The 27576-nt window shown below is 65.3% G+C and overlaps 3 protein-coding genes across 3 annotated transcripts in view; 2 read left to right on the top strand and 1 right to left on the bottom strand.

The window, feature by feature from the left end:
- Nucleotides 1-1445: 1445 nt before the first annotated feature.
- On the top strand, nucleotides 1446-9637 carry GLIS2 (GLIS family zinc finger 2). The gene is made up of 6 exons (XM_062635473.1): nucleotides 1446-1584; nucleotides 5656-6025; nucleotides 6264-6440; nucleotides 6844-6977; nucleotides 7191-7309; nucleotides 7415-9637. The coding sequence occupies exons 2-6, from the start codon at nucleotides 5672-5674 to the stop codon at nucleotides 8200-8202; spliced, it is 1572 nt and encodes a 523-aa protein (XP_062491457.1). The 5' UTR covers nucleotides 1446-1584; nucleotides 5656-5671; the 3' UTR covers nucleotides 8203-9637.
- The window catches only part of LOC134172387 (coronin-7-like), a 38882-nt gene continuing 20888 nt past the window's right edge, over nucleotides 9583-27576 (bottom strand). Inside the window, 23 exon segments of the mRNA XM_062635448.1 lie at nucleotides 9583-9922; nucleotides 10203-10334; nucleotides 10506-10571; nucleotides 10954-11093; nucleotides 11593-11677; nucleotides 12437-12523; nucleotides 12608-12699; nucleotides 12804-12939; nucleotides 13016-13132; nucleotides 13225-13314; nucleotides 13427-13568; nucleotides 13658-13743; nucleotides 13854-13958; nucleotides 14036-14178; nucleotides 14298-14384; nucleotides 14486-14594; nucleotides 14672-14847; nucleotides 14941-15073; nucleotides 15204-15356; nucleotides 15441-15536; nucleotides 16241-16386; nucleotides 16488-16545; nucleotides 16647-16701. Of these exon segments, the coding sequence (XP_062491432.1) occupies nucleotides 10248-10334; nucleotides 10506-10571; nucleotides 10954-11093; nucleotides 11593-11677; nucleotides 12437-12523; nucleotides 12608-12699; nucleotides 12804-12939; nucleotides 13016-13132; nucleotides 13225-13314; nucleotides 13427-13568; nucleotides 13658-13743; nucleotides 13854-13958; nucleotides 14036-14178; nucleotides 14298-14384; nucleotides 14486-14594; nucleotides 14672-14847; nucleotides 14941-15073; nucleotides 15204-15356; nucleotides 15441-15536; nucleotides 16241-16386; nucleotides 16488-16545; nucleotides 16647-16701 (2389 nt within the window). The 3' untranslated portion in view covers nucleotides 9583-9922; nucleotides 10203-10247.
- VASN (vasorin) lies at nucleotides 18564-25930 on the top strand. The gene is made up of 2 exons (XM_062635462.1): nucleotides 18564-18603; nucleotides 23154-25930. The coding sequence occupies exon 2, from the start codon at nucleotides 23164-23166 to the stop codon at nucleotides 25171-25173; it is 2010 nt and encodes a 669-aa protein (XP_062491446.1). The 5' UTR covers nucleotides 18564-18603; nucleotides 23154-23163; the 3' UTR covers nucleotides 25174-25930.

Below are 27576 nucleotides of genomic sequence, written 5' to 3'. Positions count from 1 at the left end.
TTCCCCCGCGCAGCCCCGCTCGGAGCTCGCAGGACAGGTTCTGCCTGGCCCCGGCCCATCCTCCACGGGGGCCTCTCTGCCGGGGGCTGCGGCATCATCCCATGGTGCGAGGACACCCGCGGTCCCCCCTGCCTGGCGGGGCCGGTGCCGGCAGCTGGCGCTTGGGCATCGCCTCCCTGCTTCGGAGAGGGGGCGAAGGGACCCCGCACCCCCCGCCGTGCCCCCCCAATCACTCCCCGGAGCCCCCCACACCTGCGGGGGGGGGGAGGGGGGATGCCCAGACGCGGTGCCAGCCTCCTGCCTGTGTGTGGCAGGTACCCGGGTGTCCCCGGGAGGGGCCCCATTGGGAAGCACTTTGGGACCAGGACGGGACATGATCGTGGTGTCCGGTGAAGGGGCGTTGGTAACCAGGCCGGGGCCACCGAGTCACCGCATGTCCCCGTCCCCACCGGGGTCACCACCGCCGTGGGTGGCATCAAAGCGCCCCCCTTATATACCCCCAAGAGGCAGCTCAGCTTATTTCCATCGTTTGGGGGGGTCAGAGAAATCGGGGTTCCCCCCCACTCCTTTTTTGGGAAAAACCTCAAAAAAGAAAATGTCTTGGGGACCCAGCAGCACCCCAAAAAAACCATATGGGGGGTGATTTCCCCCCTCCCCCGTGTGCCCCCCTGTTGCTGCTCCCCGCAGGACCCCCCGGGGCGGGACGCGCAGCGGCCACCCGCGTGTGTAGCGCGGGCGAAGCCCCCCCGGCCGCCCCGGGAGGGAGTTCCCCCCCCGGCCCCCCCCGGTGCGGGCTGCAGCATCCGGGCCGGCCCCGCCACATCCTGCCGCCGGAAGGAGCCGCGGCCCCGGCGCCCCGGGACAACCCCCCCGGGGGTGACGTCATGCGGAGGCCCCCGCCAGGCGTGACGCCAGCCGCTCTCCGTGACATCACTCTGAGGGAGGGCGGCGCTGCTCCTGCGGGGAGGGGGATCCCCCCCCCCCATCCCCGTTGTGACCCCCTCCCCCCCCGAGCGGCCCCGGTACGGGGGGGGGAGGCTCTGGTGGGCACCACCTCCCTCTTCCCGCATCGCCGCTGGGGGTCCCATCCTGCCCCCTCCGCGCCACGTCCCCGGGGGGGGACGGACAAGGACACGGGGGGGGGGAGGGGGGGCTCGGCTCTGCCGCAGCGCCCGGGTGACCTTGCGCTGGGGGTGTCCCCGCGTGTCCCTTACTGTGTGTGTCCCCCTCACGGGGCGGGGCTCCCCCCCGCCGTACCCCCCGGTGCCCCCCGCGGCGGGGAGGGGCCGGCCCCGGCCCCCGCCCAGCTCCCGCCCGCAGCCGGGGCCGGGCCGGTCGGTGCGGGGCGGCCATAAATCACGGCGGGCAGAGCCCCCGCCCTGCCGCCACCCTCCGCCGCCGCCGCCCGGGGGACCGGGGAGGGGGGGGCAGAGCCCCGCCGCCGCCCCCGCCCCCAGCCCCTGCAGATGTGGCGGAGCGGCCCGGCGGCCCGGCAGCGGGGGGGCCCGCTCCGCCAAGCCCCGCTCCCCGCCCCGCTCCTCGCCCCTCTCCTTGCCCGCCGCCGGCGCTGAGCCCCCGCCGCAGGTACGATCGCGCACCGGGGACCGGCGCTTTGTCGCGCCGCCGTGCCCGCGGGAGGTGTTGGGGGGAAGAGAAGGAGGAGGAGGAGGAGGATGCTGCCGCCGCCAGCGGCGGGGGGAGAACCCTCCTGGGAAGCCCCTTCCCCGCCCCGTCGGGAGCTCCGGGACCTGCCCCGGAGGGCGGGGGGGGATTCCTGGCTCGGCACCTGCATACCCCTCGCTGTGGGTAGCAGAGGGTGGGACACACGGGACGTGGCCCCTATGCAGCCCCGGGACATGGGGGGTAACGGGGGAAGCGGCGGGATAGCGGGGCCACCCCGGAGGACACGGGTGGGTGGTAAGGGGGTGCGTAGAGAGGGGGGCCAGGGGTTGGCCGTCACCCGCTGTTACCCCGCGCCCGGGCGGGTGTCCTGACCTTGGCTGTGGGGCGGGGGCTGCGGCGGGACGCGCTGGGTGGCTCCGCCAGTCGCGGCCATCCCGGGGTCTCCGGGATGGGGTGGCTTTGGCGGGGACCTCAGGGCAGCCCCTTCCCGGCCTCGGGTGCCACCGGTCATCCCCTGACCCCATCGCGGGGGGAGGGGGGACACAGAACGGCGGCCTCGAGGGGCTGATGTGTGGTGGCTGAGCTCAGGCTGTGCAGGCACCGATGGGTTTGGGGGCCCGGATGGGGTGACCCTTCTGCAAAGTGCCAGCAGTGGGGAGCAAAGGCTGCCACAAATTGTCCCCTGTGTCCCTGGCTCCTGCTGCAGGGGCTTGTCCCCTACCCAGCATGGAGAAACCCCTCTGCAAGCGGCCACCTCCCTTTCCCTGTGCCTTTGTGTCACCCTGCTTGCCTGCTGTCACCACATCCCCTGACCCGGGTCCCCACATCCCGCAGTCTGGGCCCCTACCCCGGAGTTGGGTCTGCCGGTGAATGGGGACCAGCCCTGCTCCCATCCCGGCATGCTCTGCCGTGTCTCCTGGCAGAGGTGCCAGGCTGCATGCCATAGGTGGCATCACCACTGCAAGGCTGCTCCCCAGAGATGGGGCTTGCCTCAGCCCCCCACCAGGATCCCCACGGGTCCCCCATGCCATGCACCTGGGAAAGGGGGACTGTGTCACCGGCTACACTTGGGGACTGGAGCCATGGCCTCTCCTGGGGACATTGTTGGGGGCTGCCATCACCCCTTGTGGCGTGGGGTGTTGAGTGCTGAGAGGATGGTGACAAGCTGGAGCCACCAGAAGGATGTGGCACCCTAACCCTGACACACACTGGATTTTAGTGAAGAGCGGCTGTGTCAGTGCTGTCCACAGTGGGACATGAAGGGATGGCAGATCCCATGGTGGTCTGTGCCCTGCCAGCAGCCGTGAGGACAATGACCTGGGCAGCAGTGGTGGTGGAGACCTGGGTGGAAGGGTCAGGTCCTGCCAATGCACCTATGCCACTGGGCACGGGGGGCTTCAGAAGCTGCCGGACCGCAGATGCCGGCAGCACCGTGCCGAGGGGGCTGAGCTGTGCCCGGTTGCAGCGCTGACACCACACCCTCTCGCCAAGCCCCGGGGTCACCGTCCCTCTCGGGGCGTCGAGGGCCTGGCTTTGGCATCTGTCACCGTTGGCAGCCCTCGCTCTTGGCATCCCCTCTCTGCCACCGCCGCCGGGAAGTCTCTGCCCCGCGGCCCCCCTGCACCGCGGTGATCCTGGCGGGTTTTGTGCCGCAGCTAGGGCTGAAGGGGGGAGCCCCCTGGCCATGCCAGCTGCGGGGTGTCCCGGAGGACTGGCACTCCATCTGCTGCACCAGGGTCACCCCGGTTCCGCGGCCGTGCCGGCTGGACGGGCAGTGTGGGGGGGGGGGACGTGCGGGAGACCAGCCCGGCCGGCGAGCCGGGGTAGCTGGCTACCCCTGCGTCCAGGCTCCATCCCAGCGGCCCCCGCCCAAACTGGGAAGCCCCTGGGCCCCGCGCTGCCCTGGACTGGTTTGAACTGGCGCGGCGGGGGGGCTCGCTGGGCGGCCGGAGGGGAAGCTGGGCCGTGGCCGGGCTGGCAGCGCCTGGCGCGGACAGGAGAGGCCGGGGAGGGAGCGCAGGGGCCTCACGCGGGGGCCGCAGGTGCTGGGGCGGCCGAGGCCGAGTCATCTCGGGGCTGTGCCCAGCCCCGTCCCCATCCCGGTCCCCTCGGGGCCCCCGCGGTGTCGCAGCCCCAAGCGGGGCCGGTTCCCAGGAGCGGCGGCGGCGGCGGGGCCGCGTGGTTTGGCAGCGCCTGCTCGGGCCGAGCTGGAGCCGTGGCGTCAGCGCCTGGAGGCCCCTTTCCCACCGCCCCGCCCGGGGCCGCCCGAGGGCCCCCACCCGTCACCGCCCGCTCCGGGGCCCCCCAAACTCCTCAACCCGAGGACGTGAGGACGCGGCCACCATGGTGGGAGCAGCCGCGATGCTTTGCCCGCCCCCCCCTGCGGGACCCCCATCTCTGGGGGCTGCTGGGCCCTACCCTGCTTCCTTGGCAGGGGGTCCCACTGCGACATCCCAGCTGTAGGTCCTGCCCACCATCCGTCTGTCAGTCCTTGAGCTGTGCCAGCACGCTGTGGGGCACATGGGGGGAGGGTGGCTGGAGCCTGAGAACCATGGGGGGGCTTGGGGCAGGGACCTCCTGTGAGGTGCAGGGTGAGAACCCGTGAAGGGCAGGGAGCCTGCTGTGGGACTGGCCCCATACCTTTGGGGCCTGAGGAGGGTGGCTCTGCCAGAAGGGATGGGACTGTGCTATGGGGCAAGCCCCACCACTGTGGGAGGAGGTAGAGGCTCAGGCTTGGAACCCCCACTGGAGAGGAGGGACCCTGCTATGCGGCAGGCCCCATGGCCATGGGGATCTCAGGGAGACATCCCTCCTGCAAAGCAGGGGAGCTTGCGACAGGAACCCCCCATGGGGCCAGCCCCATGGCCCAGTGCTGCTGGGGGGGGGGGGGGGAGGCAGGGGGTCCCCCGCCCTGCCGGCCGGGCCCCATGCCCCCCGCGGCTCCTCCGCATTCCTCAGCGTCTGAGCCGGGATGGACCCTCGCCAGCGCAGGGGGCCCCGCCGGCGGGGCAGGGCGGGGGACAGGCCCCCCGGGGCGGGAGCAGATGGGGGGCCTCTGCTGCCAAGTGTGCTGGGTGCGTGGTGCCACCCAACACGGCCCCTCAGCCGCCCTCCCCCTGCCCTGGGCGATGTTGGTGGGGGGAGAGGACGGACATGGGCACACAGCCGGGACCGGCTTGGCACTGCCGCAGGTCGGGCTCGGGCGCTCACTCCTGCCCCAAGCTGCCCGTTCTCAGCTGCCTGCAGATGTGTAGCAGCAGAGCCATGGGGTAACGGTTCGGGGGGGCGGGGGAACGGAGCTGTGGTATGATGACACAGGGTGGTCTGCAGTGCAGACCGTCACTCTGGGGACAGTAGTATGGGAGGGCTCTGGTCCCCCACCACATCTTGGGAAGTGTGCTTGCAGGCAGCAGACCTGCAGTGCTGTGCTGTGCCACGCCGTGCTGTGCCATTCAGTGCCGTGCCACACTGAGCTGTGTGCAAGCAGCCCCAGCCTGGCCCCGACAGGCAGCGGCGCTGGCCGGCGGGGAAGGGGCCCCGGCGGGGAGGAAGCTCTGCTGCCTCCGGGGCTGGGGCCAGCGGGCTCGGCCGCCCAGGTCACCGCCGGGCTGGTGGCTGCGACCGCCCTGCTCTGCCACTGGGAAAGGCCCTGCTGGGGCAGGCCCGTGGTGACGGGCAGACCAACGGGTGAATGGGGGAGCAGAGCAGGGACACCGCAGCTCCAGGGCTGCAGGGTTTGGTAGCTGGCCAAGGGGCTGCGTTGGTCCCGGTGGTTGGCAACATGGAGAGGACAGGCTGGGGACACTGAGGGGCCGGTGGGGGGGCCATGGCTGTGCCCTGCCCTTTGCCTGCTGCAGGGGCCCCAAGGAAGGGGGTCTGGCACAGTCCCATGCCAGCACCGCGGCCACCAGTGCCTGCTCAGCCTCCAGCCCGGAGCAGCAACAGGCACCACTGTGGGGTCAGGGTGGGGTGATGCTACAGGTGGCCCCGGTGCCCCCCATCACTGCAGTGACCCCTGCGTGTCCCCCACAGTGCCCACCCCAGCACCATGCATTCGCTGGAGGAGCCGCTGGACCTCAAACTGAGCATCTCCAAGCTGCGAGCCGCCCGGGAGAAGCGGGGTGCCCCCGGCACCCGTCCCCGCGCTCCCCAGCGCCCGCACACCCCGCCGGCCGGGGATGGCCAGGGAGGCGGCCGGGGGGGCCGCCGGGCCGGGCCGTCCCCCAGCAGCCTCCTGGCACACTCAAGGCTGGTGCAGCCGCGGGACAGGCGCTTCGCCGCTATGCCAGTGGTGGACCTCAGCCTCTCGCCACGCTCCGGTGCGGAGTCTCCATCTGGCAGCGCCTCGCTCTCCCCCGAGCGCCAGGGCAGTGGGGACCTGCCCGGGCCCCTCACCCCCCACGTAAGTACACCTGTGTGCCCCCCCGAGTGACCCCAGGGATGGGCATTGTGCCAGACCAGGGCTGCTGTGACTCAGGCCCTCACTGTGTACGCTCACCTGGGGTCAGTCCCTCCCCCCCCGCCCCCCTCCAACTCGTGTCATCCCCAGGGTGACTCCTGGAGGGGTCTGTAGGCTGTTCTGGGGTCTCTGGGGGTCTCCGTCCATCCCCCAATGCCCCCCTCCCTGGGTTCTGCTCCAGGATTTCCAGTCTCTGCGCTACATCGATGGCCTCCCCAGCTCCTTCCAGTTCTTCTTGCCGCTGGGGGCAGGGGGGGGCCTGCACCTGCCCCCTGCCGCCTTCCTGCCCCCCAGCAAGGAGAAGCGCCTCCCCCCCGAGCTGCCCCTGCCCAAGCAGCTTGTCTGCCGCTGGTCCAAGGTCAGCAGGGAGGGCTGGGGGGTGAGGAGGAGTTATGGGGCTGAGGGGGGCTGTGCAGAAGCTTTGTGTTTCTGGGGGTGGTCAGGGGGGCTGGGAGGCTGTGCATTGGAGGAGGGAGAAACTGCCTGGGAGTTGGGGGCCACACTGGGGCATTTTGGGGCTTGGGGGCACATGGGGCTGGAAGGCCATGGCAGAGCTCTGTGGGTCTTGACGGGGCAATGTGGGGCTGGGGGGGGCACACAGGGACAGTTTAGGGGTGATGGGGAGCTGAGGACTCTCTAGAAATGCTGGGGAGGATGGTGTGTGTCTGAGGGATTCATTAAAAGGGACATTTCCATCTGCTCGTGTCCCCCCCCGGTGCCCACCCTGCTGGGCCTCCTCACCCCCTGCCTCCTTCCAACAGTGCAACCAGTTCTTTGACCTCCTGCAAGACCTGGTGGACCATGTCAATGACTTCCATGTCAAACCCGAGAAGGACGCGGGGTACTGCTGCCACTGGGAGGGCTGCGCCCGCCATGGCCGGGGCTTCAATGCCAGGTGGGAAGGGGGAGCTCTGGGAGGGCTCTGGGGTCCCTGGGGGCTGCTCTGGGTCACCACGGGGGAACAGGAGCCCAGCACTGGGTGCTGTGCAGGGGAGGTCTCCAGTCACCACCCCTCCAGCATGGGGTGCAGTGTCCTGTGGGGCTGGATGATGGTGCTGACCTGCATGCCCCCATCCCCTCTCCCCTGATGTCTCCCTGACCTTGGTAGGTACAAGATGTTGATCCACATCCGGACACACACCAACGAGAAGCCGCATCGCTGCCCCACCTGCAACAAGAGCTTCTCCCGCCTGGAGAACCTGAAAATCCACAACCGCTCACACACAGGTCAGCACAGGCCACCCTGGGGGAGAGGGGAGGGGGGACACCCACAGGGGACCTGGCAGCGCTGGCCCTGCTCCCCAGCAGACACAGTGCTGTGCTGTCCTGCAGGTGAGAAGCCCTACATCTGCCCCTATGAAGGCTGCAACAAGCGTTACTCCAACTCGAGCGACCGCTTCAAGCACACCCGCACCCACTACGTGGAGAAGCCCTACTCCTGCAAGATGCCAGGCTGCCACAAGCGCTACACTGACCCCAGCTCCCTCCGCAAGCACATCAAAGCCCACGGTCATTTTGTCTCCCCTGAGCACCCGGAGATGCTCAAGGTCCACCCGCCTCCCAAAACACCCCTGGGCTCAGCGGAGGTGCCCTACGTTAACGGGGCACAGCTCGTGATCCCCAACCCTGCTGCCCTCTTCGCTCCCCCGGGGCTCCCGGCATTGCCCATCCCTTTGGCTCCGGCCCCACTCGACCTCAGTGCCCTGGGCTGCGGGGCTGCCGGTGCACTGCCCGCCCTGCCCGGCCCCGTCCTGCCCCTCAACGGCGGCCCCTTGAACTTGGCCAAGAGCCCGCTGCTGCCCTCGCCCTTTGCGGCAGGGCTGGGGCTGCCCGTGATGTCGCTGCTGGCCGGCGCGGCCAAGGCTGAGGGGGAGAAGGGCAGCGGGGCTGAGGGGCGGCCACCCAAGGTGAGCAAGGGGGCAGAGAGCTGCAAGGAGAAGTGGGAAAGGACGGAGCCAGGACGGCCGAGGGTGCCCCCTGAGAGCCTGGCTCTGCTGCCTGGGGCCGTTCTCGACCTCTCAGCTGGCGTGGGCTCCGGGGGGAGCCCCGAGGCACTGCCCCCAGGCTGGGTGCTCATTCCCCCAGGCTCCCTGCTGCTCAAACCTGCCACCGTGAATTGAGGGGCCTGACGATGCCTGGGGCCAGCTGACGGCCCCACTGGCAGACCCTGCTCCTTGGGGATGGGGGCATTGCCCCCTCCTCCCCACCCCTGCAGTCCGCAAGGGCCTTGTTCATGCTTTTAACCACCACGAAAGAAGAATGAACTCTTCTGAGAAAAGCAATAATCTCTCAGTATCCACAGCCGGCTGCGACCCCACACCCCAGGGGCAGCCATGGGGCAGGCGGGGGTTCGGGGGTCCCCCTGTACCCCCTGGCCTGGGCAGCTGGATATGCCACTATTTATTTCTTGACCAGCCCCTGCCCTGGCAGGGTCCTGCTCAGGCTCATCTGCTGCCGCTGACTCCGCGTTTCCGTGCCCAAGGCCTTGGCACCGCTGGTGCTGTGGAGGCTGCTCCAGCCTCTCACCACATGGACAGTGGGGTGACAGCTTGGGAACAACGGCTGCCACAGCCCCAAGCTGTGCCCGGCTGTGTCCACCCTGCCTGGCCAGCATGGCTGCAGACGGTGCCATGGCCATGGCACCCCAATGCTGGGCCCAGCTGGCTGGGCACCTGCTGGCCTCGTTATCCGCCTGCATCCCCCCTGCTCCACGGCCACCCTCATCCCTGCCACCTCCCCGGCCCTCCCTGTGACAAGGCACATGGCTGCGTGTGCCGCTCACCACGCTGGCTCTGCGCCGGGGCAGAGCCACCCTGTTTAGCTTCATTCATACCTAACCATGTACCGCATGCAGGCAGCGGGCAGCGCAGGCACGACTCCAGGCATCAGCAGAGCTGCTGCCAATGGCAGACTGACAGCGGCTGGTGGGGGTGCCTGCTCCTTGGGATGAGATGTTCCCAGATGAGCCCCCCCCAGGTTATGGGGCAGTACTGGGGCAGGCAGGATGCTGTCACGGGGCCAGGAGTGGGCAATGTGCCCCGCCTCTGTGCAGCCAGAGCTTGGAGCTGCCCCTGGCACATGCAGAGGGGTCCCATGTACTGCTTGCTGCTGGGCAGGACCCTGCTTATGGTCTCCCCTGAACCAGGGCAGGGGTCTCCATCCTGCTCCCTCCATGCTGGAAGGAGCTCCCAGCTTTGTGTGCCCTGCGGGGAGCCGGTCTCCCTGCCCTCACCCTCCTTGGGCCGGGTGCTGCCACAGCCCCAGCATGGCCACAGGCCACCGACCAGGCCGCCCCGGCCAGTGTACCGTGTACGTCTCCTCGCTCCTTTGTCAGTTTGTTGTTGCACATTCCAGGACATCAGTATTTTAACGTTTTCGAAGTGCCTTTCTATCGTAGTTTCTGGGTTGTTTTTATTTTTCTCCTATTGGGCTCCATCGCTGTTAGCATAGCGTTTAAGGACTGCAGAAGTAAGAGATAAGCTAACAACTATAACACTATATTCGTCCAGGGGAGAGGAAGTTTATTAAGAAAACAATAAAGTGAAGTTGAAGTAAGTTCCTGTTTCAGTGCATGACCACGGTGATGGCAGTAAGGAGACTGCAGTGGGGATGGAAGGGTACAGGAGAGGGACAGGAGCCATCTCAGGACACAACTGCTCTGCCTGACCCCCCTGGCAAGTCCCCACACTCCTGGGCCAGCAGCACGGCACCAGCAAAGTCCTGCCAAGGTCTGTGGTATGAGCCGCAAGTGGAGGTGGCCGCAGTGTCAGCGTGTCCCCCTCAGCCCATCCCAGCAGCCTGCCCGCAGTGAAGGGTAATGGCACAGATCTCCTGGCGCTCCTGGGGTACGGAGTCAGAGGTATTCGTGTGCTCAGGCCAGGAATGTTCAAACCCACCACGAAAATAGCTCCCTGGGAGCCACTTCAGCTCTGGCAGCCCTCAATGCCCTGGGACCACCCATTCTTCCCCAGCTGCCTCCCTCCTCCCTAGCAAAGCCCAGCTTTGCCAGCCCCTTGCAGGGACCAGTCCTGATCGCCTCTGGGGGTGGTGGGTGATTCCCCTCTCCCAGGGCACAGAGCAACCAAACCAGGTGCTAGAATACATACTATTTATTAGCTACCTATAAGTTAAGGGTGAGGGACACAGGGCACAGGGGCAGCATGGGTCACGTCTCAGCTTTCCGGCTTTTCTCTTTCTCATCCTTAGCCTGGATGCGGAGCTCCTCGTCCAGCCGCTCCTTCGCTCTCACCACCTTCAGGACATGGGGACAGGGTGACACACAGGGACAGGGCTGCCCCTTCCCCTCCCTGCCTTATGCGTGCCAGTGTTCCAGCTCTGCTCTCCCAAATTCCAGGCAGGGGAAGGTGCTGAGGGCAGGGCTGGGTGCCAGTGCAGCCCCAGCTCCACTCCTCCTTTGGCTCACCTTGGACTGCAGGTAGAAGGAGCCTCCCACTGACTTGTCATTCACCTTGAACAAGTGGTCGTAGTTCTGCCAAGAAGTTCCCCATCAGATTCACCTCCTCTGCTCTCCCCAGCCCTGAACCCCTGTAGCCTCTCACTCCCCATGGCGGTGCTGGAGGTGACAAGTACAATCCTGGGACGTGACTGGCTTTGCCCAACTCCCCAGTGGGTCCCCACGCTCCTAGTCGGGTCCCACATCCCCTTACTGAGCAGCACCACCGAGGAAATGCAGGGGCCAAGCTGGGTGGGCTGCTAATGCCCAGAGCTGCCAGAATGCTCCTCCAGCTGGGTCAGGGAAACCTCAGACTGGGATTAACTGGGCCCAGGACAGGGCCACACCAAGCAGCAGCCACTGGGAAGCAGGGTTCTGCAGGAGCACCATCCCTCTCCAGCTCCAAGAGAGCCTCTACCTTCTGGATCTCCTCTGGGTTGAGGTTCGAGACGTTCAGGATCTGCTGAGCTTCCTGGAGACTGATGCCAATGATCCTGGAAGCGGCAGCGGACTGGGGCCTCTCCGAGCGCCCTCGTGCATCTGCTGCTGCTCGGCTCGCTGCCGGGAGACACCAAGGGTGTAAGTCCCGCCAGCACTGTCCCCCAGGGGTACACCCAGGCCTCGGGAGGGCAAGGGGCGGCAAAGTCCACAGGCTCCGAGGTGCTCAGCCCTAGTTTCACTCCCTGCCCTCCTTCCACTGCCTCCATCCCATGGGGGTCACCTGGATGAGGTCCCCACTGCTGGGGAGGCGGCAAGAACACGGGGGGGACACCCATTTGCTGTCAAGACCCACAGCGAGCCAGGCTGCAGGCAGGCAAAGGTGGGAAGGGCTGCAGCTCCCGTGTCCTGGGGGAGCGACTTGCTCTGCCCTTTAGTGCTGCAGGGTGTGTCGGTGCCTGACAGCGATGCCTGTGACGGCGGCTGTGCCAGCGCCAAGACGCGGGCGCTGAGGGTCACCCTGGGACAAGCCCTCCCCCCAGACGGGCAGCACTGGGGAGTCCGAGGTTAGGTCTGGGGATGCCCGGCCAGGCACACGGGGTGGCAGCTCGGCTCCTACCTGCGAACTCCTGGCGCAGCGCCCGCATGAAGGCCCGTCCGACCACCTGGGCCCCCACCAGGATGATCTGTGCCAGGTACTTGGCCTGCGGGGACACGCCGCTGTCACTGCCCGGGCCGGACCCCGCTCCGCCCCGCGCCCTCCCCCTCGGGCCCGGCCCAGCCCGCCCTTCTCCCCGGGGCCCTGCCCGCCCAGCCTCGATTCCTCCAGGCCGCGGTCCCGCTCCTGCCCCCGTACCCGGCCGGCCCCGGCCCCGGCCCCACCGCCTCCCGCTCCTCTCACCATGTCCCCGCCGCCGCTTCCGCCACTGGCGGTCACGGGGTCAAGGAGCGAAGGTCGCAGCGGCTACAGAGACGGCGATCGCGCTGGGTGGAGATCCCCAGACTTCCCGCCGAGGATAGCGCCCCCTGGCGGCCGCGACCGGGAGGTGCCGCCGATGGCTGGTGCGACTGCTCTGCGCATGCTTTCCCCGGTGCCCGGCCCGCGTGTTCTACGTCCCCCCCCCCGTCTCCCCTGTCCCCGGTTCCCCGCCCCGGAATCACGGTGGGAGACGGGTGCTGCGGCAGCGGCTTTAATAGCGGGGCCTGCCCGCGGCGGGCACGGGGCCCATCGCCGCTGCGGGGCCTGGTGCGGTCCCTGCCGGTCTCCCCTCAGCCGGGACGGGCCTCGTGGCTTCTCGTCCTGCGCTGTCTCCTCGCCTCCGGGCCCGGGCGGGGGTCCCCGGCATGGTCCGCGGGGTGCCGGGGTCCGGCCTAGTCCTGCGAAGGCCCGGTGGGGTAAGGAGCGCCGTGGGACCGGCCCCGAGGGTCCCACACTCACGCACACGGCCCCCCCTTGCACCTACCCACTCGTCCTCGTCCACCCCCTCAAAGGAGTCCTGTGGCAGCGGGTCTTCCCGGTTGCCCAGCCGCGCCACCATGGCACTCAGGAGCTGTAGGGAGGCAGGACAGCAGCGTGGGGCCGGTCATCGCCCCCAGCCCGGGCCCCGTGGCAGGGGGGATGCCCCAGCACCCACCTCCTCCTTCTTCTGCTCATCAGACTTCTCCTCCAGGTACACGGACGCAGGGACGAACTTCCGTGCTGGGGCCTCTTTTGGGGCCTGGCTCACTGGGAGAGCAGTGTAGCCATGGGGCAGGAGGTTTGCCCCATGGCTGACACCCCCTACACAACCCCCGGCCCCAGGGGGCCTCGCCTGGCCCCTCTGCACCCACCTGGCGTCATGTCTGTGGGCTGCAGGCTGGTGCGACGCTGCTGCCCATCCTCCCCTGACAGCCAGGCACTGGCGCCGAGGGCCGGCTCCCACCAGACACGGGTCAGCGGGTAGATATCATCCTGGAAATACTCCTTCTGCAGGGCGAGGGGTGCTGAGCAGGGTCCTGCCTCCAGTACACCCCCAAAACACAGCCAGGTCCCCGCCACCTACCTTGACACGTGGCACATGGAAAGCCACAGGCTCGAGGGTGCTCTGCCCAAGACGCAGTGCCCGGGCGAACTCCACTTGCCGAACCTCACACATCGTTTTGGGCAGGAAGATAAACCCCTGATGGGGCACAGGCGTGAGCAGGGTCTGCTGTGCGTCTGGCAGTGCAGGGAGAGGTCAGGGACAGGCAGCACAGCCCCAGTGACCCTTACCTTGTGGGGTTCACTGGAGGTGAAGCTGTTGCACTCAAGGAAATAGGGTGGCTCAGGCGTCACCTCGTAGAGGAAGACTCTGGTGTCACCCTGGGGATGGAGCAAGACATGGGTTGGTGGGGGGTGTGCATGGAGGGTCCCCCCACATGGCTGGGGTGCTGTGATCAAGTAGCCCCCCAGTTTTTGATGGTTAAGCCCTCACCTTGCCAGTGAGGAAGACAACACTGGTATCCTCATCGTAGAAGGGCAGGAGGGTGGAAGGGGCCATGTCAAGGCCAAGGACAGACAAGGGTCCCTTGGGCAGAGCCTGCGCCTGGTACAGGAGGATCCTCCTCTCGCTGCGGCTGCAGGGAGGTGACAGTTGGGGGGGGGGGGGGGGCACAGTGTCCCAGTGTCCCCTGAGGACCCGTGCCCTGTGTGTGCCCCTCTTTACCTATCAAAGCCGGACACCAGGAGGTAGTCGCCACCACAGACCCAAACGAGGCGTGCTCCGCGGGCCCCCTCAGGACCTGGACCCTCCTGTATGAGGTCAGGGTCACCCTGTCAGCTTGGAGAGAGCTGAGGGTGCGGCCAAGTGCCCATGGGGGGGTCCTCAGCTCTCCAGCCTGTCCCCACCACCCTGATTGTACCTGTTGAGGCAGAGGGCTGTGCCGTGGCTCATAGAGCCGTAAGCGACCATCTTTGCTCACTGTTGCCAGCTTCTTCCCATCAGGGCTCCAAGCCAGGCTGAAGATCTGGGGAGGCAGATGTCCTATGTCCCCTGCCTGGCCAAATGTGCCCCTCACGGGTCCCCAGATGTGTCATCCCTTACCTGATCAGTGTGTCCCTGCAGGCACAAGGCTTCCCGCCCAGAACTCAGCTCCCAGATCCGCACCGTCATGTCATAAGAGGAAGAAACCAGGAGATCGGATGCCACGGGGTGGAAGCGGATGGAGTAGATCTTCTCTGTGTGACCTGGTAAGGTTGAGCGGTGCGTGGCTGTCCCCAGCTGAGCTGAGATGTGGAGTGGACAGCCCCAGGCTGACTTGTCCCCAGAGTGGGGTGCTTGCTGTGCCTGCCCACGTGCCCCTCACCTTGGAGGACAGCTTCAGGCTCCTGCAGTGTCTCCTGCAGCCCTCCCTCTGGGATTCGCCACAGCCGGATCTTGGCATCTTCACCCGCTATGGCACCAAAATGGATAGGCAGTAGTTAATACAGTGATCTGGAATGCCTGGTGCCAGAGGAGTGGCCCAGTGAACTCCCTTGGGGACAGCACACGTACCAACAGCGAGGCGCTGCGGGTCGAAGGGGTCCCAGGACAGGTCAGTCACAGCCACACTGTTCTGGATGGTGGGTATGGCTGCGTCAGGGAGACGGCCGGGCTTGGAGAGCTGTGGAAGAAAGCCAGGCGGTCGCCTGCACTGCGCCCACCAGTGCCATGCCGGCCACCATGCTGTGCAGGGGGTACCTCGAGGATGGCGATCTGGCCACCAGCAGAGAGCAGGGGCAAGGCGATGTAGCAGTGGTTGGCGCAGAAGCCGTCACACTCGCCTGGCGTGGTGAGGCTGAGCCCCCGCAGGTTGGTGAGGTGCGTGTCACGGTGCAGCACCCTGCCCTGTGCATGCCGGAAGCGGGAGCTGGGCCCTGGCACAGGCAGGGTACAGGTGAGTGCTCCAGGTCTTCCCCCCAGCACAGCCACAGCCAGGGGACATCAAGCCCACCCCACTGTCTGCTCACCCAAAATGCTCTGCAGCGACTTCTGGCTGGGGCTGCTGGCAAAGCCGCTGGAGGGGCCGGTGCTGGCTGAGAGGGAGGTGGTGGCACTGCCCGGTGAGGCCAGCGAGGATGGTGAGGAGTAGCCACTTCCCTCCTATGGGAGAGAGAGTGGGTGGGTAGGAGGTGCTGGCGTTCCAGCCCTCCAACATCCCTGAAGGCCAAGGGTGGTGGGGTTCCCCCAGTCTCTCAGAACCCCAGCAAATTCCCCAGCACCCTGTGCTCACACTCTGGTCGGCACTGGTGTTGGTGTTGGTGTTGGTAGGGCCAGTGTCAACTGTGGGGCCGATGTTGGCTGCCTGCAGCTGGGTACAGGCAATGATGGGCGAGGTGAAGGTCTCAGTGGGTCTCCGTGCTGGGTGCAGGCTGACCTTCCCCACCTGCTGGCAAACACAATGGTGGGCAAGGGGCAGTGGCAGCCCCGGCAATGCCACTGGCGAGGGCACGCCCCGGGCGACACTGACCTGCTGGCTGTCCCCTGCCCACCAGGCCTGGGCACCATTGGCTGGCAGAGTCCCAGTGCAGTCAGGGAACAGATCCTCATGGAAGTCCTGGACAGACTGTGGGAGAGGGGACATGGTGGGATGGGTGTCCCCAAAACCCCACAGCCTGTGTCCTGCTGCGAACTGGCATCACCTGGGCTGGGGCACCCCTGGGCCCCACCAGGAACCTCATGGCACCCCAGTTCCTGTGTCTGTGGAGCCCTATCCCCACAAGCTGCACACTGAAGCCTGTAGGTGTCAGACACGGCATGTCGTTGGGCTGTCTCACGTACCCCTGAACACATCCAGTCTCCCAAACAACACCCAGCACCCAGCATCACCCCTTGCAGCACCCAACACCCATGTTTTGGCACCCAGACTTCAGCTTTAAGCACCACTAGCATGCCAGGTCGAGTACCGAGGATACCACCTCCTGCACCCAGACTCCACTACCCAACCCCAAAATTCCAACCACTTTCAAGCACCTGGTGTTCACGATCTGGCACCCATTACACAACAGCACCCAGCAGGTAGCAAGCACCCAGCATCTTGCATGCAGCAAATTAACTTCCCAAATATAGCACCCAGAAACCTCAGCCTCCATCACCCACCATCAGCACCCAGCTTTCAGCACATAGCGCCCAGGTTTTACCTCTTCTCCTGCTCTCCCCAGGCTGGATCCCCCACACTTGGGTCCCTTTTGTCACCAAGTGCTGGTGAGGTGTCACCCATGAGATGTCACCAGGCACCCGTGATACAGTGTCACCCGCAGCACCCCTTACCTTGCGTGGCACCACATAGCTGACAGGGACGAGGGCGGTGTCAGTGAGCTGCAGGACGCGGAGCACCTCGCAGGCCATGACGTCCAGGGCCAGGCGCGGCACAGCGGCCAGGCCCCGCGTGCTGCCCTCTGTCCAGCACTGGGTCACTGTTGGGGAGGAGGGGGGGAAAGGCAAGGTGGCCGTGGGGCAGGCAGGACCCAGCCTCTGGGGGCAGCCGGGAGCCCAATGTGGGATGTATCCTGCTTACCTTGGGTGAGCGCTGGCTGCGCGGCTGCCACCTCGAAGCAGTACAGGAGGTTTTCTCCCTGGCAGAGAGGTGATGGGGACAGGGCATGAGTGGGGCTGCGGGGACCACCCCACCGCACCCACAGACACCTCCCTGCACCCTGCTGCCATGGGACCTCACCTTCCCTGCCATCACCAGCAGCCCCGTATCAGCATCGTACAGTGGGATGGATGCCCTGCAAGGGAAGAAGGTAGCTGAGCAGGGGCACCCATCAGTGTGGCACCCTGACGGCCGCAGGGCTGGGTCCTGGGTCCTGCACCTTTTCCCGCTGGAGCATGCCCCAGACCCTGTCCTGGGGAAGCACAGGGCATCATCATCAGGCCATGCAAGGGGCAGGAGGGCAGGGCCAGTGCTGGCTGCTCCCCTGATGTACAGGTCCCCAGATCCTCGCTGTCCCACCCCAGGGTCACAGGTCTGGAGGATGCCACTGCTGCCCGCATCTTGCACTGGCTGCATGGTGCCTGCCATGAAGCCGTGCCCAGCCGTAGGGCATCCCACTCCTGGATCCGCACCCTGCACCCGGTGATGGCACCCAGCCCCACTCGGGGAAGCCACTATCACCTGCAGGGGAGCCCCAGGGCTGTCCGGGCCAGCTTGGCCAGTTTGGGGCGGGTGCATGGCACACCCCGGCATGCTGCTCACCTCACCCGGACCTGCTGTGCCAGGAGCCCCAGGAGGGCCCTGGGGCCTGGGCTGTGCCAGCTGGAGTGTGACCCTGCTCCTTGTCCTGCATCTTGTCCCAGCTTGTGACTGGAGTGCTCTGTGGCCAGAAGCGACCATGGCGGGGAGAGCACTTGGTGTCTGGGGGCACGGCAGCCAGGACATGGGGGGGACAGTGACTGGGGAGTGCTCAGTGGCTGGAGGGGATGATGGTCAAGGGTATGCTCAGTGGGGACTGTGACTAGGAACACTGCCTGGAGCGGATGTTGGTGAGGAGAACCATGAAGCCACCTCTCTGCCTCCCCTTGGCAGGGGTGGAGGAGGCAGCTCCACAGGCAGAGAACAAAGGGACAATCTATTACTTTCGGTTGACATTTCTGTGGTTATGCCCAGGGCATGGAGCTGTGCTGATGTTTTGCATCATGTGGCTATGAGGAAATTTGGTGAAACCAAAACTGTGATGTGCTACTGCCCCAGCTGGTCCCTATGGCAGGGACACCCTGGCACTGCCACAGGATGGCACAAGGCACGGCTGTGTCCAGCACACTATGGTCCTGTGATGCGACTGTTGGCATAACATAGGTAAACACCACTGGAGTTGGCTGTGGCAGGCACTGCGGTCCCCTGCCTGGCTACAGTCACTGTCACCAGCACTGCCACCACCGCTGGGTCCAGGGCTGGGACAGGTTGTCCCAGCCTGGCCAGTGCTGTCCTTGCAGCGCCAAATGGGAAGTGCTGTCCTGTGGCACTTTGCACAGCTCTGCCATCACCGGAGCACCAGGGCAGCACTGAGGGCAACCCAGTCTCCCCCTGTCCCTCAACAGCTGGAGACATGAGCTCTGTAAGTGCCAGGGCTACTGGGGCCCATGGGTGCCAGGGTCTCTGGTTACCCTGGGTGTGCTGGATCTAGGGGCCTCTGGGAGTGCCAAGGACACCCAGCCCCTGGTGTTACAGGGGTGCCAGGAGACTGGGGGTGCTGGGGGTACGGGGAGGGTGCCTGCACCTGCACCTGTATCTGTACGTATGGATGTGAACACTGGGGGTGCTGGGATTCCAGCTACCGGGCCCCGGGGTCCTGAAGCTGCCAGGGGTCATAATGACTTGGGGGCTCCGGGCACTGCTGAGGTCCCGGTGCCTCGGGGGCTCCGGGCGCTGCCGGGGTCCCGCTGCAGTCCCGGGGCGTCCCGGGGGTCCCGGGGGTCCCGCCCCCTGTCGGGCCCCAGGTGCGCAGGGGGCGTAGCCTTCGGGGCAGCCGTGCCCCGCCCCTCCTTCCCTGTCCCCCGCAGCCAATGGGAAGGCGGCGGGAGGGCAGGCCCCGCCCTCCGCGGTTTTAAAGCCGCCCCCCGCGCCGGCTGCTGCCAGAGGGGAGCGCTAGCTCGGGCGCAGCCGCCATGCACTGACCGCCCGGCACGGCCCGGTGAGTCCCGCGTCCTCCGTCGCCGCTGCCCGGCTCTGCACTCTCCGTGGGGCCGAGGGCTCGTGGGGCGCCGGCCCACGGGCGGGAGGGGGGCTGTGCTGGGCACCGGGGAGTTCGGGGAGTGGTGGGGACGAGGGGGCCGGGTGGGCCTGAGCATAGGGGTGACGGCACTGCAGGGGGCAGGGTGGAGGGTGCAGGCATGGCCCCTGGTCCCCTGTCTTTGCTTGCGCCTATCCTGCCAGGGGATGCGCCAGGGTCTGGCCTGGGGATCTTGACCTGGTGCTGCTCCTGTGAGAGGGAAGAGATGTGGCCGGGGCCGATGTGAAACCCATCTCCCTCCAGCTGTGGCCGGGTGGCTGTGACCCACCCTGCCAGCAGAAGCGCTTCAGGGCACATACAGAACCATCACTGGGTGCTGGGTCCATCCTATGCTCTCCCTGTCTTGGCAGATATGGTAGAAGAGCTCTCTCTTTGGGGTCAGGCAGAGGTGGGAGCTGCTGGCAGTGGTGTCCACCACCACCCTCCTCAGCAGAGGGCTCGGCTGGGGTGGGGTTTGGCTGCCCTCCCTTTGTCTGTCCTCAGGGGCCAGCATCCTGAGTTACCGACCCACCATGGGGCCAAGCAGGGCCCCTGGCCAGTGCCAACAAGGGTTTCCCCTCAGCTGGCACAGGGGGACGGGTGCCAGCAGGGCCACTGGCCAGCCTGGCCAGTGGGGATATCCCACTGCTGCTCCTGCCACCAGTTCCCTGCATGTTTCATTGTCACCCAGTGTGCACTGTGGGGGTGCTGGCACCCTGTCACTCTTTCTGTGTGTGACTTTGGGCCATCACAGGGTAAGTGTCCCTGTCTGTGCCTGGCTCCATCCCAGGCTGGCAGCTGCCACAAAAGCCAGAGCATCCCAGCAGTGATGCTCCAGTTCTTAGACCCCTCTTCCCAAGCAGAAACTCCCACTCATGTTCTCCACATACACTGCTCTTGCCCACATGCCTCACACCGGCAGGTCTCATCTTTCTGGGTCTGGGGTGGACTGGCCTGACCCCGCCGGGGCCGTGCCGCTGCGCACACGGCACTGGGCAGTGCCGCCATCAAGGATGACACTAATGACTGTTTTTGCCCGCACCACGCCAAGGCCTCGCCGGGTGGCCCTGATGCAAGCGCTGCTGGCCCGGCTGGCTCTGTCAGTGGGACGCAGCAGGAGGAAACGCCCGGGGACAGCCACAGTCACCCCAGTCACGCCGTAGGAATCTGCCCGTGCTGCTGGGGCCACGCGTGGCAGCATTGCCGGCCTCCTCCCAACACTCCCTGGTGTTTGGGCTCCTCCGAAGGCGGTTTGGCTGCCGGTAAAGTGGCTCTGCTGGTTTTTCTCCTTGCCAGCACCTGAGCTGGGGAGCAGAGCCGGGTCAAAGGGGCAGGAGCGCAACAGAGGGGCCGGTGAGCGCCCCGGGGAATGCAATAAGCAGGCTGCATTCCTCCAGGGCTGCTGCGGAAACTTTAATTAAATAGGGAGGGGAGCCTGGGAGGAGGTGGGAGCTGCGGCCGCATAGGGTGGGTTGAAGGGGAGGAGGATTAAGGGCTTAATCCTGCATCCCCCCAGCACGGTCACAGGAAGGGGCATATGCTGACATAGGCTTGTTTTGGGGGGGGTTAAATGAGGGGAGCAGCATCCACATCCTGCCCAGTGAAGGCACCGTGGCCCTCCCTGCAGTGACAGGGACTGAACCCAGGGCCTGGCTTTTGTGCAGAGCCCTGTCCTGCCTGCACTGGTGCCCACTGGCCAAGGAGGCAGCCCACCAGCCTGCTGGCAACAACGGTGGCTTTGTTTGGCTGCGGGGCCTCACTCGCCGGTGCGGGAAAGGACGTCCCGGCTGTGCTGGGTTCCCCCGGGAGAATGGCCACATCCCTGAGCTATGGAGAAGAGCAGTGACCCCCGAGAGGGCTCCTCTGTCCTGTCCTGTGCAGGTGCCACCCTGCAGCATGGGGACAGCATTGGCTTCATCCTTAAACATGTGGTGGGTGCGACACAAGGCATCCCTTGCTCAGTCCTTCACCCTGGGCAGGCAGGCGGAGAGCCCAGCCCGGGGGGCTGCAGGCAGGGAGGCGGGGGACACAGTGCTCCCGCCCCGGCAGGCTGGCAGGGAAAGGCTGAGCTGGGACTGGGGGAATCTGAGCCCAGATCCTCCCCGCAGCTGGAAAATATGAATAATTCGGCAAATATCTGCGGTGCAGGCGCGGGGGAGACCAGCCAAGGCAGCAGCAGGCCGCTGGCAGGGCGGTCCTAACACCTCCAGCAGAACCGGGGCCCCCTCTCCACTCCTGGGGACCCCTCTGGGACATGGGGAGGTTGTTCCCCTTTGCCCTGTTCCAAAGGGTAAGCACCCTGCCAGCCTGGGCTGGGTTAACCCCCTGAAGTAGTGTCATAGCACGGAGGCGGCGCACGGGCAGGATGCCGGCGTGTGCCGGCGGAGCAGGGTGATGCCGAGGGAGAGGTGTCAGTGGCGTGCGGGTGGAGCAGCTGTGCCAGCCTGCCTGGTGCTCCTGGCAAAGCAGGGATGGATGTGTGGCCCTGTCCGGGCGGGCCGAACCTGCCCGGAGCAGGGAGCCTGGCAGGCGGGGAGGAAATGCCAGTGTAATTAAAGGGACGAAAGAGACTTGGAGTCAGCAGCTGGTTGCAGCACGGGACACGTCAGCGAAACCCGACCCTGGCATTGCAAAACCAGCCCTGGCCTCGCCAGCATCCCACAGGCCTGGCCGGACGCTACCCACCCCGGCACAACAGTGGCAGGACTCTGGGCATGGCCCCCCACACCCTGCACTGGGGCTCTGCCTGCCAGCCAGCACCCTGTAGCTGCGGGAGCCACCCCGAGGGCTGTCACGTGGGGAGCAGTGCTGGGTCTGCCCCCAGCCCCCTTAAACCCAAAACTGCTCTTCAAGTTCTCCATGATGCTGTTTTGGCTCTACTCGGTTCTCGCGCTGGGTACTGATGGCCTGGCTGTGGATGTGGGGGAGCAGCAGCACCCCCTGGCTCGGGGCTGGGCAGGGGGTGTCAGGGAAGGTCTCTGTGGTGGTGACCCCAGGATCAGCACAGCTCCCCCAGCACATGGTGTCAGGGGCTGACGGCAGAGGTCACAGTGGGGCAGGGCCAGTTCGGGCCAAGTGACTCAGGCGGCTGTGGTGACCCTGCCCAGCAGCGGGGCCACCCCACCCTCGGTGCACCCCACCCTGGGGGGGGGCCATCTGGGGAAGAGGCAAGGATAGAGCCTGCTGCTGCATTAACCGACCTGCTCCGGCTGTGGTGAGTCCCGCATGGGGGACTCTGTGGCATGGGTGGGCTCTGCTGGCCAGGCTGCATGGCAAGGGGGACCCAGCGTGGGTGAGACCCTCCCGGTACAGGATTTGGTGCTGGTGCACCACTGGGGCAGGCGGCACATGCTGCTCGTGACCCTGGAGCCCCCCACACACGGAGGGGGGGCCTTGTGAGCTGCAGGGGTGTTTGTCTGGAGCTCTGAGCAGCTCTGAGCAGGGGAGGAGGTGGAGAAGGCCAGGTGTGGGGAAGGGGCTGATGGAGCAGGGTGCCAGCAGCACCCCCAGCTCAGGCAGCCTGGTGGGGGTTGCCTCTTCCCTGCCTGGGACCCTCTCTCTGCTAAACCCCACATGTCCCTGAGATGGGGGTGGCAGGAGATCATGGGTCCCTAGCCCAGTCTGTGCTAATTAGGAGTGTCATTAAAAAAGGGCTGAAAGAAGGGGTTGAGAGAAGGGGCAGGGGTGGTTAAAGCTTCACCCCGAGAGCATCCTCCCCTCCATCCCTGCTGTCCTCATCCCTGAGAGATGAGGATGCAGCTCAGGGTGCTGTGCAGAGCACCCAGGTGCTGGCAGGAAGGTGAACAGCAAGGCAGCCATGACCCCTGGGGCAGGGGACACGAGCCAGCTTGGCGGGGGCTCTGCAGGGACGTAGCCAGCTCTGAAGTGTATGGGGGGACCATGGGGCAGGGGAGCACCCAGCTCCTTCAGCCCTCAGCCTGTGCCTGGGTCACCCCTGGGTGTCCCTGTCCCCAAGGGAGATAGCTGCTGGGATGGTGGCACAAGCAAAGGGTTAAACTGAACTCAGATGGTGGGAAGGTCAGGGAAGGTCAGCCAGGCTCCCACCCGTGTTTGATTTGCACCCTGCTGAGTGTACAGCCCCAAGAGACCAGGCCAAAGCGGGTGGAATCTGTCTCTTGGTAAACCTGAGGTATGCAAAGGTCCCACATCCCTAAGCCTGGGGATCCAGGTTGGGGGGGCAGCAGCATAAAGCCAGGATGAGCAGCCCACATGTAGCTTCCCGGTCGCAGCAGCACAGAGAAGGCAGCAGCACAGCGGGGTCATTCTCACTCCTTCTGCAGCCCATTTGGGGCTGAAGGGTCTGGGCAGGGCACAGGGAGATGGCTCTCACACCCCAGATGTGGTGCAGGGGTAGCGGGGGAGGGGTCTGAGGCACCCCACAGCCCTGCCAGCCCAGGGTCCCCCCAGCAGGGCCTGGACCCTGACCTTGACTGGGTTTCTTTCTCTTGCAGAGCTGACACCATGAACCAGCTGATCCTTTGCATGCTGCTCCTGGGGTGCGGGGAGCTGGCTGGAGCATGTCCTGCAGGCTGCCAGTGTCAAGACCCCAAGACCATCCTGTGCGCGGCCAGACGGGGCCAAACCGTGCCCCAGGGGCTGCCCCCTAACACTCTCTCCCTCTACGTCTTTGAGAATGGCATCACGACGCTCAGTGAGGACAGCTTTGTGGGCCTGCCTGCACTCCAGCTCTTGGACCTCTCACAAAACAAGATCACCACCGTCCAGAAAAACATCTTCCAGCCCCTGACAGAGCTTGTCAACTTGGACCTGTCGTCCAACCAGCTGCAGGAGATCACCAATGAGACCTTCTATGGGCTGCGGCTGCTGGAGCGGCTCTACCTGCAGAGGAACAGGATCCAGCACATCCATGCTGCTGCCTTCGACACCTTGGAGAACCTGCTGGAGCTGAAGCTGCAGAACAACCAGCTCTGGGCCGTGCCTCCCCTCAACCTGCCCAACCTCCTGCTGCTGGACATCAGCTGGAACAAGATCTCCGCCATCGCACCAGGGACCTTCCACGCTGTCAACATCGAGTCCCTGAAGATTGCAGGGCTGGGTCTAACAAGCTTAAACGAGGAGCTCTTTCAGGCCCAGAACAACCTACACGAGCTGGATGTCTCTGACAACCTGCTGGAGCGCGTCCCAGCAGTGCTGCAGCGGCTGGGGAGCCTCACCAAGCTCAGCCTGGCTGGCAACGCACGCATCTCCCAGCTGCCAGTGGAGGACTTCCACAGCCTTCACAATCTCCAGGAACTGGACATCAGCAACCTCAACATCAACACCATCCCTCGGGATTTCTCCAGCTTCTTCCCCAGGCTGCGGGCCATGACGGCTGCCGGCAACCCCTTCAACTGCATCTGCCAGATGAGCTGGCTGGTGCAGTGGGTGAATGCCAGCAGCGTGGTCCTGCGGCGGCCCGAGGAGACACGCTGCCACTTCCCCCCGAAAAACTCCGGCAAGCTCCTCCAGCACCTGCAGTATGCAGACTTTGGCTGCCCCACCACCACCACCAGCCCCACCACTGCACGCACCACCACGCTGCCACCTCCTGCCCCACTCCCCACCAGCAGCCGCCTGACGCCTCAGCCCAGCACTGCTGCTCCCACACTAGGAGCTGGGGACCCCCAGGGCAGCTCCACAACAGTGCCCTTCAGTGGCCCCCCAACACCCACCACTCCCCCATCACCCATCTGTCCCCCTCGCACATGTCTCAACGGTGGCACGTGCCACCTGGGTGTCCAAAACCTCCTGGAGTGCCTGTGCCCTGTGGGCTACACTGGGGCATACTGCGAGGGAGAGGTGAAGGGGACAACACCATCCCCAGTCACACAGGCCCCACCACCCAGCCAGCAGATCAGCATCACACAGGTCAGCAGCACCTCCCTCAAAGTGGACTTGCAGAACTACGTCCAGTCCAGAGCACAGCTGAAGGGCATTCGCCTGAGCTACCGAAACCTTTCCGGGTTGGACAAGCGGCCGGTTATGCTGCGTTTGCCAGCTTCGCTCTCTGAGTACACGGTGCGGGCGCTGAAGCCCAACTGCACCTATCGCATATGTATTGGGCCCCTGGGGGAGAAGGTCTCCAAGGAGGAGCACTGTGCTGAGGTGCAGACCTTGCCAGCGAGCCACCAGCAGCACTCCCCTGTCACCCAGGGCAAGGACAACAACCTCACCCTCATCATCGTCCCTGCACTAGCCGCCGTGCTGCTGCTCGTAGTGGTGGTGACTGCTGGCATGTACTACTGCCGGCACCGCAGGGTGAAGGCCCATGCTGGCCCTGGGGTGGATGCCAGCCCCCTGGAGCTGGAAGGGGTGAAAGCCTGCCTGGAAAATGGTGATTTGAGCAGCCACGGCTGCAAGGTACCAGAGGCAACGATACTTTCCAGCGGCTCCGAGTGCGAGGTCCCGCTCATGCAGTCGCACTACCCCAGCAACAACAACACCCCGGGGCTCAAACCCTCCTACTTCTGAGCCAGGCGGGACTACGCTGTGGGGCGAGGGCAGCTCTGATAGACAAGGGTTGAGCTCTGGTGGTGGCACCCAGCAGTGTCCCTCCAGGGGTGAGGAACGGCAAGGAGTTAACTGAGTTCAGGCAGCAAAACCCCAAACCCATAACGTGCAATTTCTGAGAGGCTGCCACACTTCGGAGGAGACAATTCCACTGCTCAGTGCCTTGGTTTCTGTGACTCTGTAGAATGTGGGTAGCGACCAAGAGGGGGTTGGGTTTTTTAATTTGGGGTTTGGATGGGTTTTTTTGGCTACTGCTAAAAAGAAAGCAGCCGATGACTCGGCTAAGGGACATCCACGTGCTGGTAACAAGGGTCCTTTAGCAGAGCACGGCCCATGCCTCTCAACTCCCTGGAAGCTGATGTGAGCAATCAGGCCCGGACGAGGTGCTGGGACCCTCGGGAACCCTGGGCTGAAGGAAGCGCCGAGCAGGCAAACCGGGAATTGAAGCTTTAAGAACTCAAAGAGATATTTATACAAGGTTATTTCCCATTTCTTCTGGGAAACTTTTGTTTTGTTTTTGTTGTTGTTGTTTTCTAGCACAGGTTTGTGTCCATCTATTTTGTAAGGCGGGCCGGAAGGGTGGCTTTTTGTAAAAAAAAATAAAATCACAACAACGAAAAGCTCTGCACAGCCCCAAGCAGCTTTTGTGGGCGCTGCCCATTGGCGGGCAGGGGTGCGGGCAGTGCAGCCTGTCCCCTGCAGAGGAGCGGGAAGGTCAGCCGTGTCCTCCAGTTGTTGTTGGCAAGCATGGGGATGAGTCAGGGTGATGAAAGGGGGAGTTTTCCCGACTCTGGGCGGTGGCACTGAGGAGGCTTCACCCCCACAGCGCTGCCCCCCACCATGGGGCTGAGGAGGTGTTCCCAAAACTCAGGCCATCGGTTTCAAATCGGCCCCTGCCCTGTGCATCATCCAGCCTTACTTCATCCCTCCCTGCCTGCCAGATGGCTCCAGGGCCAGCTGTGGGACAAACAACCCAGCCCAACCTTTGTAACCTCCTGACGTCACCCCCAGCGGCACCGGGACCCCCAGAGCGCCCATGACAAGTGTCAGCCTGCTCAGGGTCCCCCCCAGCCCAGCACTGTGGCCAGAGCCAAGGCTCAGGCCCTGCAGTGAGCCCCCTCCAACTGGCCCCGGGAACAGCCAGTTTTGTGCGCCGGGGAGGGCTGGGAGTCGGCGCTCAGCAGGTTCCCGCTGCCAAGTGGTTTCTGCTCCAGCCCTCTGGTTTTAATCGTTTTCCAATCCTTTATCTTTCAGGCTGGAATTTTCCAGGTTGGGGCCCTGCCCGCCGAGGTATGTTTGATTTGGAGAGAATGAGCATGAGCGGGCTGAAGCACCACGGCTGCCGCCAGCTGAGCCGAGGGTCACCGCCATGCCGCGCGAGCTGCCGGCCGCACCAGAGCTCTGCTGCAGGATACAGCCCTGACCCTGACACGGCCCCGGTGCCGCTCACCCGGCGGCTCTGGATGCAATTAGGGGTGCGGGGCGGCAGCGGGTCCGTCTGGTGCAGCCCCCCCGGCTCCCAGGTGGGCTTCCGGCAGGGCTGGCTCCCATTAGGGCCGGCGCAGCGGCAGGAGGGGCCCCTCGCCGGCGCAGGCGGCTCAGTGCGATGGCCACGCTCACCCGCTCAAAGGGCCCATTGTGGTCCTCTCCCCACAGATTTTTCAAATTAACATCCCAAATTCCTCCAAAAATTGCTGCTGTGTAAATATTTTCACTGTGAGCTTTGTGTATTTTCCAGCCTCGCGAGGAGGAGGAGGAGGAGGAGAGAAGAAAAGTCCCCGGCGGAGCTGTGGCCTCGCGCCGGGTGCTTCTGACCATCGCCACTGCAGCCCCCTGAGCCCACCTGAGCTCAAGGTTGGCCCCTGTGTGTTCCCTCACTGGCACTGGCTGCAAGGGATGGGCAGCAGGCACCTCACAGCAGCCCTTGAGCTCCTTCACTCCCTGCCCAGTGCTTTCCCTCCCGCTGCATGGTGTCATGATGTGCCCTTCCCCTAATGAAGCTCTTTTCCCCTGGAGGTTTGTAGGGGGACCCCCACAGGCCAGGTGGGTGCCGGGGATCCCCAAACAGCTTAGCAGGTCCCATCACTCTGGGGAAGCTTCCAGCAGCTCCAGAGTGCCTCCATTTATATTGGAGATGCCACATGGTATGCCCAGTGTGGCAGGAGCAAGGCAGGGCCTTGGCTTTGCCAGGTGCAGTGCAGTGGGAACCCACAGCCCAAGGTTTTCGTGGTGGCCCGGTGGAAATGGATGACAAGGAAAGGAGAAGGGGCTGGGCTGCAGTTGCCAGCAGCCACATCAGGAGCAGCACAAGGGGGTCAGCAAGGCTTGGCCTCGGCACAAGGAGTATGGGGATGCTGTGGTCAG

The sequence above is a fragment of the Pezoporus occidentalis genome, unplaced genomic scaffold (genome assembly GCF_034315485.1).
Source record: "Pezoporus occidentalis ecotype Australia unplaced genomic scaffold, CSIRO_AGI_Poc_V1 ctg113, whole genome shotgun sequence".
NCBI lineage: Eukaryota > Metazoa > Chordata > Aves > Psittaciformes > Psittacidae > Pezoporus > Pezoporus occidentalis.
This window is presented reverse-complemented; position numbering and strand designations above follow the sequence as displayed.

What these genes read in the sequence shown, in the direction of transcription:
- GLIS2 (XM_062635473.1), top strand. Translation starts at nt 5,672, where the DNA reads ATGCATTCGCTGGAGGAGCCGCTGGACCTCAAACTGAGCATCTCCAAG. An exon ending in TTGTCTGCCGCTGGTCCAAG is followed by an intron (nt 6,441 to 6,843) that starts GTCAGCAGGGAG and finishes TCCTTCCAACAG; the next exon opens with TGCAACCAGTTCTTTGACCT. An exon ending in GGCCGGGGCTTCAATGCCAG is followed by an intron (nt 6,978 to 7,190) that starts GTGGGAAGGGGG and finishes TGACCTTGGTAG; the next exon opens with GTACAAGATGTTGATCCACA.
- VASN (XM_062635462.1), top strand. Translation starts at nt 23,164, where the DNA reads ATGAACCAGCTGATCCTTTGCATGCTGCTCCTGGGGTGCGGGGAGCTG.